Genomic DNA, 12722 nt, shown 5'->3' on the forward strand with positions numbered 1-12722 from the left:
ATACCTATCTCAGTGTTAACAGGATGATTTCCTATTGCTTCCTCTGCAGATTCAGGTAGGTACCTCTCAGTATTTCCCTGGATCTGAGATCCCTGGTGGAAGTGCACACTTCTGTTTCCTCTCTGAGAACTTACTTCCATTCTTCTGTTATATCTCTCTGGGCTCCAAGTACCTCCTCTACTTTGGTAATGAATAAATTACCACCCTCTTCTCATCTTAAGATCATTTGGCTCTTTGCCATTTTTATTTTCCAATTTGTATTATCAATGTTTTTGTGTCCTTTAAGAACACAGCATTTGTTTTAAAGAAATCCTTTTCCTCCAGATCAATTGGTCTCTCTTCCTTTATTTACTTTTCACCCTCCCAGTGCTTCCATTTTGACTTCCAGGCCTGAACATATACTTGAAACAAATATAGTTCCTACTTGATTTCCTAAATAGACCTGCTTCCTAGGGAGAGAAGAATCCAGGCACAACCCTTTTTAATACTCTTCCTAGCCTTTGGAATTAAATAGCATTGCTTCTCTCTACCTTAAATCCCCATATAAAAAACATTTGCATTTCTTTTTATATTTATGATTAAAATCCACCATTCTCTGTGACTGAACACACAACTTGAGTCCCTGAAATTCTCATCAGGGCTCATATAGTCAACACATGAGGCACCAACTTGGGACATAAATGGAAGGTGACTCTGAATACCCATATGACTTAAAGAACTTTACCCCTTCCAGGAGTCTCTCCATAGACCCTACAAAAGGATGCAATGCAAATCAAGATTAGCCCAAATTGGGTGAAACTATTCTAATGCCACTTGTTAATCCCCAGTAAAAGTGAAGGGCTAGACTCTCCCAAGTTTGTTTGAAGTACACATGGAACTTCTGCCATTAAGTTTCTTAAACTCCTCATCTGGAATTCTGGCAGAGAATAAAAGGCAGCACAGATTTTTCTATTCAATAGTGCCTTTCCCTTCTGCAGCAAGCCTATTCTTGTGAATATCTATGTGAAGCCTCAACTATATCTATGTGAATCAAGATCAGACACAGTGACCTGCAAAGCCTACTTTTGCAAAGCCCTACATCTAGTACCTCTAAAAAAATAATGACTTGCCTGTGGACACTAGCTACCATAAGCTGCTAGAACTTGAAAAGGTCAAAGAACTAAAAGGCCCCAAATCACTACAGCACTAAAGTCTGTGCCCTGGCAAACCAAATGTTCCATCTTCATCTTATTTTGGTCCCCTAATTGCAGTCAGATTGCCTATTTCTCACGATTTAGTAGCCAATGCATATTTGCATGTGTTAGGGCTTAAGGAGAACAATTAATTGCATCCATTTCCTTTCTAAGTTCTCAACCAACTAGGTAATAGATACAAGAATCAGACATATGAAGATCAAAATATCAGTATTTTGTTGAGAAGGCTGTACCTATAGCCAAATTGGGCTTTCCAAAGCCACCCCTCCACTGCGTTTCACACCCTTCCTGATCCCTCTACTGGGATTATTCACCCAAAGAATATACAAAGGAAACACTTACCTGGGGAGTTGCAAGGGGGCATGGCTGTTCCGAAAGTGGAGACAGAGAGAAGTACTCTTCAGACTTGCCTCTGGAAGGCAGGCCTGGGCCTCAGCAGGTATGCTTACCATATGAAAGCTGGAATCTGAGTGGTGTGGGTACATATAGCAAGCCAAGAAGTTCAAAAAAGAGAAGAGAGCTTAGAGTGAGTGAGAATGTGTGTTCATAATGACCCTCTTCTTTATGTCTCGATCAGAGAATACAATCTTTCTTTGGAGACAAGTGAGTAAGAGGTGCAGACAGGGGCCAAGAGTGAATTCCAGTACAATTGTCTACTTGGAGGAGAATAGGAAAATAAGAACAAATAAAGATTCCTGTCCCCATAGGTGGGACAAAGCTTGTACTTTTCATTCCCTTCCAGCAGGGACAGGGGATCCCATTCCCTCGTGCCCAAGGGCTGACATGGAATTCACACCCAGCCCCCAACCTATATTTCAGGAAGAATTTGATAAATAGATTCTGTTACTAGGTCATTCCTGTATCAAAACTCAGGATGGTGGGAGTAGGGCAAGGGCCAGAGGTTCAGATTGACTCCACCAAACTCCAGACATATTCACTTGCTAAGGTCCATCTGACTAGCAAAAAGAAGCAAAAGAAACACTAATAAAACTAGGAAGGCCCTTTCAAGGCATTTCACTAATAACATCCTCAAGAGCTCTCTGGCTGCTGGAGTGAAAAGGGTAAAACAATACCCAAGGCCAAGAAAGACCAGCCTACAAATATTGCTCCCATTATCTGTCTCCCTTCCCACCACCCCAAGTCCTTGGAGAAGTCAGTGAAAGACACGCCGCGTTTAGACTGTCAGAGGCCAATCCCAGACAAAAGTCCCCAAGGTACAAGAACTCAAATAAGGACACTACTGGGGAGATTGAAAATCAAACATTATTTATCAGATGGTGATAGGAAACATCACGCTTTCTTGAGCCCAATTCCAGAATGGTCAGTGGGAGTTTCTCTCACATTAACTTCATTGGTCCGCCTACCCAACGGCAGCTCTTCTACTGAAGGGGACAAAGGAGAAATCATCGTCCTCAAGGGGGCCCCAGAGTGCCCTTCTTATCAAGTCCCAGCTGAGGAGACAAAACAAGCAAACAAAGGACTTCCCACCACCAAAACCGCCTTCACAACTGGGGGCCTCCTCTTCCCACATGTAACTCAAGGAGAGCTCCACTCACCCTGCTTAGTCCTCAACAGGGAAACACTGTACTTCTTTATACCCTTTGGGTCCTTCCTAAATACCTTTCCTTCACTTAATGTAGTGAGCACTTAGTAGAGTCCCTGTGTTCATATCACTTACTCTCTCAAGGAAGCTAGAGTGCCCAGGACTAGAAACTGGCATTGAAAAGTAATCTACCAGATTAAAAGATAAAGGCATTCCCACCTTAAGTCCATATTGTATGGAAGGAGGGAATGTACTCAACCTGCTTAGAAAACAGCTTTTGGGTTAAACACAACAGGCAAAGGGTTCAGCGGGAACTGGACAGCTGAAGGAACATAGAAGTGATAGTGAATAGAGAAGGGGATCCTGGTGGCAGTAAGGAAGAGTGGTGCCCTTTGACTAAGAGCCCAGATTGGGTAACTAAGCATGATGGAAAGAGTCAGATAGAAGGCCAGATAACTAAATTTTAGTTATGACTTTTGCCAGCAACTCAGCATGTGACTTTGAGCTTATCTAGCCTTCAGTATCTTCATCTGCAAAATAGGGGAAAGCAGTCTGTCTAACTAGATGCCTCTTATGGTCCTTTGATAGTATGGCATCCTTCACAAGTGTGATTGATGGACTATTACAAGATATTCAGGAGGGGGGCCAAAGGGGACTTTACCAGAGCAGGAAATGCCTTTCAGCCTCATCTCTAATGAAAGGGTCACATTCACACATACATAAGCAGAGTGGCCAACAATTTCATCATAGCAGCAGAAACACAGAGAAAAATACATACTGGTGAAGCTCAATTCCTGCACTAAGGGAGCGACACGGAGGGGCTCCAAGGTCAGGGGAGAAGGGTCCTTCCATACGACAATAACTTTCACCTTTCTGTCCCTTCCCGAAATCCAGGGCAGCTGGCTTTTTGAAAGAAGCCACTCCCACTTCCCTTTCCTAAAATCACCAACTCACCTATTGCAGAAACAAAAATGCACAGATCCCAAGGGAAATAACCCACTAGCTAGCTAGAAATGAACAGAATCTACCACACCTAAGGTTACTTGGGAGTGGCAGCTGGGACCAAAAGCCCTTATTTCCCTGAACTTTAACAATGACTCTGAAAGGTCTTCATTTGGACCTGTCCCAACCACAGTCACTTGGGTTTAAAACGCCCTCTTGGTGAAGTGGGAACTCACCTGGCCCACCCTTTTATTTCTGGTGCATTTATGATTGTTTCCAAATTTTTAGACCAACCTCACTGTGAGTGAGCCAGGAAGTTACCTCCCCAAGTAGGACTCCAAATGACAGGAAAAGCTAGGACAACGACGCAAGTGCAGGGTTTCAGCCCTTGCAACAGGACCTGCAAACAGACGCATGCCACTCCCCAAACACCAAGAAGCATCTCCCAGCCATCCATCCACATGGATTCTTACATGGCCTCTCCTAGCAGAGGTAGCTGGGGCAACTGGGGTGCGGAGGACATCGACCTCCTATCAACCTGGGATCCCTGTTTAAAAGATACTAAAAATACATTAGTAAACATCACTGTTTACAGAAATAGAAATCATTTCTGTTTCCAAAGGCCTCTCACCATCTCAGTCCTGGACATTCCCAAGACTGCCACCCCTGACACCCTCTCCAAGGTCCGCCCTGGAGGGTGGGTAAGACACCAGAGTCTTTTGAGACTGAGAGCTCCTCAGGCACCTGAGAATTCCAGTTTCACATCTCTGGTTCCCATGGAAGGGAGAATCTTCAGGACTCTGGAGAGTACGGGGGTTCATCCCTTCTTATCAGTTCCGGGGGTCTGTCTTGAGGCAATCCCCCCCTTTTGGATGATATACGTGTTGTAAGAATTCTTGCTATTTTCGGGCCCCCAGTCCCTCCCCAGAGTCCAACATGCCTGCCTGGACCCCCTCCCCCCACCCACACCCGCCAAAGCGGAGGAGCCAGTCTGTGCCTTGATATAATCACTCAGGGAAAGAGGGATGGGCAGAGAAAAAGCAAGGACAGTGGCCTGGGGGATCATCCTTGCGGGAACGACTAACAGCAGTGACTGTCAGACAAGCAGGTGGTGAAGCTGGGCACCTGCCCGGGGACGGAGCCGGAGCTGTCCACCAGGTTGGCGGGTTGCGGGTCGACGCGGGGGGTGCGACGGCGCCCCCGGTACTCGATCATGTCAGGATGATAGGATGGGTGGCGGCGGGCGTGCTTGGTCAGGTGGTCGCTCCGAGAGAACTGCTTGGGGCAGAGTGGGCAGGAGAAGCGTTTCTCGCCCGTGTGCGTCCTGTAGTGGCGGGCCAGCTCGTCGGAGCGCGTAAACTTCTTGTCGCAGTCGAGCCAGTCGCAGGAGAAAGGGCGCTCACCCGTGTGGGTGCGCTGGTGGGACTTCAGATGTGATGACTTGTAATAGGCTTTGTTGCAGCCCGGAAAGGGGCAGCGATGGCGCTTGGCAGCAGGTGTTACTGGCCTCCGACGGGGGCCTGGACCCGTGGCGGGGGCGGGGCCGGCCCCAGGGGCCACGCCAGACACCGCGCCAGGGTGGGCAGGCGCTCCCGGGACGGCTGGCGCGCCAGGGACTTCGAGCGCGCCGGTGGAGTGCATGGGTCCCGAGACCTCGGCTGCGCTGGAGGCCGGGGCTGGCTGGGAGCCCAGGGTCGGGCCGGAGCACGGGGTCGGATCGGAGGAGCCGGACGAGTCGCGCAGAACTTCCCCGGAGTACTCTCCGAAGCCCCCACCAGAGCCGCCGCGCAAGTCAGCCAAGACGCTTGCAGCCAGCAGGTGGGGCGCGGCGCCGCCCGCGCCGGGGCTAGGGGCGGGGACCTGGGGGAGCGGGGGGACCGACGCGGGCCCCGGTGGCCCCGGACCCGGCAGAGCGGACTCCGGCGGCGCCGCACCCACCTCCGAGCTGGCCGCTCCGCCCGCGCCCTCGGGGTCCGGCGGGCGGCGGTGAACCACAGCACCCGCGGACATGGACACCAAGCACTCGGCGGCGAAGTAGTCCAGGCACGCCACGGCAGCCGACATGCTGGCACCGCCGGGCCGCCGGCGCGCGCCGTCCGAGCGCGGCCGGCCGCGGGCGAGAGAGTTCTCGGGAGTGTCCGTCCCCGCTGCCTCGGAGCGAGAAGCAGGAGGCCCGGTGCGCGCCGCCCGCCGCCCGCCGCCGCCGCCGCCGCCGCCGCCGCCGCCCGCCGCCGCCGCCGCCGCCGCCGCCGCCGCCGCCCGCCGCCCGCCGCCCGCCGCCGCCGCCCGCCGCCCGCCGCCCGCCGCCGCCGCCGCCGCCGCCGCCGCCGCCGCCCGCCGCCGCCGCCCGCCGCCGCCGCCGCCGCCGCCGCCGCCGCCGCCGCAGCAGCAGCCGCCGCGGCCGCCCGCGCGGAGCCCGCCCCGCCTGACGCGCCCCTGACGCACCGGAGCCCGCGGGGGCGGCGGGACCCGCCCCGGCCGGCAGGACACCCCTCGGAACGCGCGGCCCACCGGGGCTAAGTCATTCCTAACAGCCTAAGAAATTATCTTGTCTTCGCATTCTTGCCTCTGCCGGCGAGCCAGGTAATTTTAATAAAGAGAAAACTCCCCGATCGTAACTTCTGGGCAGCCTGCCGGCTTCGCCCCCCCTTCGCCCGCTGGTCCTCCGCCAGCTGGGTGTCCGGCGGAGTCCGCGAAACTTTTTTTTTAAGGGAAAAAAATGCTTATACCTGACATGTCTTTCGATTCATAATTACGATTGTTAGTAAAGCGGGCTGGGATTGCGTTTCACTGTTACCGCTCTCCGATCAGATTTAAAATATCCCCGAGTTTTCACCAAAAAAAAAAAAAAGTTTTCTCATCTAACAGTCCCGCTGTCAACCCAGGGTCCGTACCAATTCCCTAAATAGAGCCGCTACGTAGCCATTAATTAATTTTCGAACCAGAAACATTTTTAACCTTGTAAAAAGCAAAGAATCCTCTCATGGTTGAAATTGAAACTTAAAATCTTTTGAGTAACGATTTAACCATTCAGCCAACGAAAGAAAAATGCATGTTTAAACTGCATTAACCTGTCACAGGCATACAAACAAATTTCCACGCTGAAATATAAATTATAGACTAGCAGCAAGATAAACACATTAAAATGGACTCCCACAATTTTAATAATAGAAAGTCACGTTTCCAATTAGGCAACGTCTTTTATTTTTCTCTTGACAAAAATTAAAAATAAGAAAACGCAGCAAATTATATAGAATTGCTCATATGGTGTTTTGTGATTGTAGAGCTTTCTCTTTTTATATAGTCAGATATATGTGTGTGTATATGTTTATATTTCTTTGCTGCTTTCATTTTTTTCCTCCTATGACTTAAAAAAAATTAAAAGCACACAGAAAAGCAAACAGGATAATTTCTAAAAATAGCCATAGCGTGGTTTTTGATGTATACAAGCTTTACTTATATATATTTGAATTATGTGCAGTTTATTTGCAGTTCTTTAATGCTTTTCTTTTTCCTTTGAAAATTAAAAATGCAGATACCTCAAGAATAACAAACATTAATGTATGTACTTCCTAGGATAATCAAATGTGAAATATTTGTCACATTTGCTTCAGGCTTTTTATTTATATTAAAGATTCCAGATAGAGCTGACTGTCATCTTATTTCCCTCCCTAGTTTCATTCACCTTTCTCTCTTACTTGCCTAGGTTATCAGTGTCATTAAAATGTGTATGCTTCCAGTACTGTTATTATTCATTACCTAATTACCTCTATATATTTACATGTAAATATAGTAAATATATATGTCTATGCTTCTGTGTTTTAAGTTTTCTTTATAAATGGTACAGCAAAATGTACATATCATTTTGCAACTTACTTTTCCCTCTCAATATGATTTTGAAAACTATCCATGTTGACACTTACAGAATCTACTTTATTCATTTCAGTAGTTTTATGATCCTGTCAGCTTTATTATTTTTATGGAGATTCTATTCTAAAACAATTATTATAAAGCTGCTTGCTTCAAAATTTTAGACAATTAACTCTCACTCTACACATATTAAGATTGTATCAGATAGAATTCTTTACTAGCTGTTTTTAAAAAATATTATTATTTAGAAAAAAAATCTAAAGCTATTTTAAAATGCAGAGAGACTATTACAGGCACCCATGTACCTGTCTCATATAACTAGTATATGTCAGCATTTTGCCATACCTGCTTCAGGTCTGTTTTTAATTGAGCTGTTCATCGTTTCTGATAAAATTGAAGTCCCTCTGCACTCCTCCCCAAAACCATTCTACACCCTTTTCTCCAAGGCAAGTACTATCATGAATTTGGTATGTAACTTTCCTTTAGGTTTATACTTTTACTATATATGAACCCATACAAGCACAGAGTATTGCTTTGATTTTTAAAATGCATATGTGGTATTAGACTGTACCTATTTTGTGACTTGTTTTGTTTTTCCTTCGTGGTATGTTTTCATTCTTTCTCACCATGTTGATAAATATAAATCCTGTTAATTCATTTTAGTTGCTATATTATAGATCCGTGTATATGAATATGTTGGGTTTATTCATTCCCCTATTAATGAATATTGAAACTGCTGCAAATATTTTGGTATTAACAGCAATGTTCATATGAACATATGTGTTCCTGTGTCCCTTGCATACATGTGAGAATTTCTGTGTCTTCCTAATGGGGAATTGCTAGGTTACACACACATTTTCAGTTTATTAGAGACTGCCAAATATTTTTTCAATTTACACAACTATCAGCAGTCTATAAGAGTTCCTGTTTCCCTCACATGACCTTCAACATTTCTAAATTCAGACTTTTCTTATTTCTGACAATTAGATATTTTTTTAAAACTCAGAATCTTATTGTTAATTTAAATTTCCCTCACTGCCAATGAGGTTGAGTGTTTTTTCATATATTTACTGGCTATTAAAGTTTCTGAGTGTGTGGTTTGTTTTTTCACAGTCCTCATCTATTTATCCAATGGGCTGTGAATGTTTTCATCTTCCCCCCTCTTGGTTTGTAGGAGTCCACATATACAACACTATATTGCCTCATTCTGTGACTCGTTTAACTTTTGATAACTTTTGAACTACAGAAAATTTAAAATGTAGTCCTATTCACTGATCTTTAGAGTTTGTGTCATTTGTGCCATCTTAAAGACACCTCTCCACATGTGACGCCACGGAGATACCCTCCAAAGTTTTTTCCCTTAATGTTTTAAGTTTTGTTTGCCACACTTGTAAAATGGATCCATCAGGGATTTATTTTTTGAATGGTGTAAAGTAGGAATTTAATTTTATTCTCCCTGTTTCCATATGAAAAACTGTTATTATGACTTGATTTACTAAACAGTCTTTCATTCCTTCCCTAATGGGTAATGCCACTGTGATTATAAATTAAATTTCTGTATATTCATGGACAGATTTCTACTTTGTCCTTTTCTATTGGCCAAACCAGTTCTGAGCCAGTACCACATATTTTTAATTATTATGGTTTTATAATGAATCTTCACCTATAGAAGCACATTTACCTATTTGTTCATTAAAAAAAGCTGTAACAGCTATTTTTGGACCTCTGCTTTCCTATACTAACTTTAGTATCAGCTGGTCAACTTCTGTTGACAAACCTTTCTGGTATTTTGGTCAGTTAAATCTTCAGGTTAAAGTTTGGGAGGTATGACATTTTTATAAAATTGAGTCATCTAGTATATTAATATTATTCTGATTTCCTCATATCCTTCTGTAACATTTTATACTTTTGTGTTTAAAGCTCTTGTACTTGCTAGATTTATTCCTAGGTATCTTACTATTTTGTTGCTTTTAGAAATGGGATCCTTTAAAATTTTTTTAATGGGTTACTGCTGCTACTGGGAATTGTTACTGAGTTTAGAATAATCCTTTTTTTTTTTTTTTTGGCCATGCTGCACCGTGGCTGGTGGGATCTTAATTCTCCAACCAAGGATTGAACCCCAGCTCTTGGCAGTGAGAGGGTGGCATCCTAATCTCTGGATTGTTTCAGCAAATATGCTTAACTTTCTTATTAAAGTTTATTTGCAAATTCTCTTTTATTTTTATGTAGATAATATTATCTCTGAATAATACTCTTAATACTTTCTCCTTTTATCTCATTGAATGGACGGGGACCTCCAATATAATGTCAAATAGTAAGCAATATTTTCCTATTTCTGTCTCATTGAGAATGTTTCTAGTGTGTCATCATTATTTATGATAGTTGCTATAAGTTTTTGATAGAAACTCTTTATTAGGTTAGGGAGTCCTTTTCTCTCCCAGTTGAGTTTAAAGAAGGAATATTTTTAAACAATGAAATGAATATTGAATGTTATTAAGTGCTTTTTCTAAAACTTTTGAGATGATAATTGGTTTTGTCTGATATATTAAAGTAATGGATAACTTTGATAGGTTTTTCTACCATGGATTTATCCTTGCATTCATTGACATAAATCTTGCTTTCCCATGATGTACTATTATTTTTTAATACACCACTTATGCAATTTGCAAGTGCTTTTTTATTTCAGCATCTATGTTCATAGCTGATACTGGCTTATAATTTTCTTTTCCTGTGCTACCTTTGTCCAGGTTTATACTACTCTCATGAAATGCATTTAGATGTTTTTCTGTTATCTGTAACAATTTGTATATAATAGGTTCTATTTGTTTCTTGAATGTTTGGTAAATCTCATCTGTGAAACCATCATATTTTTAAAATTCATTTCAGTTTCTCTCATGATTATTAGTTTATTTCGATTTTCTGTATCTTCTTGAGTCAACTTTGGAAATTCACATCTTTTCTTTAAAAATTAGCAATCAAGCCTCTAAAATTTTGGTATGTGATTCATAACATTCCCTCATTATTTAAAAATTTTCTATGGTATCTGTAGTTATATCCTCGTTTTCATTCCTGATATGTATTTGTGAATTCTCTGTTCTTTTTTGTCTCAGCAGAGGGTTTGTCTACATTTTAAGACCAACCTGTACAAGTTTGTCTGTAGTCTTTTAAAAAATAGCCAGCTTTTGCTGATCATGTCTGTTTCTTTTCAAATATATATTTGTTTAATTGCTGTATTTATTTTTTATTAATCTCTCATTCTTTTTGGCTAGTTTAGCACATTACATCTTCTCTTTTTAAAAAAAAAAAAGTGTTTCAACTGAAATACCTAACACATTAATTTCCAATCTTTCTTATTTTTGAAAATATAACTTAGGTCTATAAATTCCCATTGAAGAGAAGTTTCTTATGTCTTGTCTTTACTCCACAGGTTTCAAAATAGTGCTTTCGTTGTCATTCAGTTCTACATCATAATTCTCTTGTGATTTCTTAGCTGTTAAATTTTCAGAAGGGTGCTTTTTGTAGATGACAGGATCCTTCCTACCAACAGTGCAGAAAAAGTAACATTTACTTTTGTGTAGGTGGTCACCTAAGGGAAGATCTTTCTGGAACGAAAAGGAGGTGCCTCTGTGTTGAAGGTAAGTATTTGCTCATGTTTTTCTTCATCTGTGGATGTGGTGCTGATATTGCAGTTTGTCTAGATGGCGCTCTTGGATTTTGGAAAAGCAGTGCAAACGAGGGTCTTGGGGCTGGGGCGCTAATACTGGTTTAGAGGTTGCTGAAGGAGCTCTTCCAGTTCCAGTGGAAGATACACAGTCCTTCAACTGCTGGGAAGGATCTCCTAAAAGATTTCTTTGTATGAAAAGAAGCAGAATTGGAAGAAATTGCAGGGAAGAGACACTTTATACATAGATAGTTTCTCTGGATAGGGAGGGGAGTTTTCTGGTTGTTTCTTGGGACTGAGTTGAGTTTGTTTCTTGGGATTGATTGACTCTGGTTGTTTCTCTGAATAATGGACAGGGCATCAGTTGTTTAAGTTGATGAGAAGACTTTGGGGTTTTTGTGTAACTGGTGTTCTATCACTTGAGCTAATCTGTAACCAGTGCATCTTGTGTAGCCTCTTAAGAATTCGCTCTGGATGCATAATGGAGGATTATTTGAAATGGAAAGTAGAATAAGAGTAATTTCTCAATGTAGTGTTTACTGTGACTTGAAATAAGTGTTACAGAAATGATCTCTCTCCCAAGCTTATTCAGAAGCTTGCAAGAGTGACATCAAAAAGATGTTCCTGAAAGCCTAGAGAGATTAACCTGCCCACCCCTTTGGTGATAAGTGGTTCAAAGGAGGCACATAGTAGGCATCCTCTAAATATATATGGAACAAATGAGTAGGAATATATAAACTGACAGATTAGTTTCGCAATTCATTCATGCTTACCAGTCTCAAGTAGACATTTAACATTCCCAGAAATATTGCAAACCCATTTGCATCTGTGCTAGTCTCCTTCCCGCCTTTTGGCAAAGTCCAGTCCATTCTCATTAATTCTATCCCCATGACTTCTTGTTTCTCAAGGTCCGCAATCCACAACGTACCTTCTCTCTCTCCATCACATTCTCTCTCTCCTTCTCTGCCAAATAATTTCAATCAGCATTCAATAATGAACCATTGTAATAGCTCCAATTAAAAAAAGCTCCCCCCTCAACTCTCCATCTCCTCTAGCTGCTGTCACATAGCCACATTCCCCTCTAAAGCCAAATTTCTCAAGAGATGGGTATCTTATCTGTTCTCTTGCACCATTTCCGCACCCTCATGTGTTATTATTTAAATCACTCCAATATTTAGCCCTTACTTTACCATAGAAATTCTTCTTGTTAAGGTCAATACTGATGCCCAACGGTGTGAATATACTTCATGCCTTGGAGCTGAACGCCTAAGAGTGGTTAAAAATGGTACATTTCCTGTCATGTTTATTTTACCACAATAAAAAGTGCTTTTCTCAAAAGGAAAACAAGATCAACATTGACCTCCACACTGCTAAATCGAATCGTCAGGGTAACAGATCTTTCAGAGCAGTTGAGTCACCCTGGAGACAGTCTTTTCGGCTTCTGTGGAACTTCATTTTGGGGGGCTTTCTTCTGTCTTTCTTCTGTTCCTTTCCAGTGTTAATTATTCATTTA

General features: G+C 43.0%; 1 protein-coding gene across 1 annotated transcript; it reads right to left on the reverse strand.

Moving 5' to 3' along the window:
- Positions 1-4758: 4758 nt before the first annotated feature.
- KLF14 (KLF transcription factor 14) lies at positions 4759-5742 on the reverse strand. The gene has a single exon (XM_068972425.1). It carries the CDS (start codon positions 5740-5742, stop codon positions 4759-4761), a length of 984 nt encoding a protein of 327 aa, XP_068828526.1.
- Positions 5743-12722: the final 6980 nt, after the last annotated feature.

This window comes from Capricornis sumatraensis, chromosome 5 (assembly GCF_032405125.1).
Source record: "Capricornis sumatraensis isolate serow.1 chromosome 5, serow.2, whole genome shotgun sequence".
Lineage (NCBI taxonomy): Eukaryota > Metazoa > Chordata > Mammalia > Artiodactyla > Bovidae > Capricornis > Capricornis sumatraensis.

Bases quoted from the DNA above. Each gene is read 5' to 3' on its own strand.
- KLF14 (XM_068972425.1), bottom strand. From the start codon at position 5,742: ATGTCGGCTGCCGTGGCGTGCCTGGACTACTTCGCCGCCGAGTGCTTG.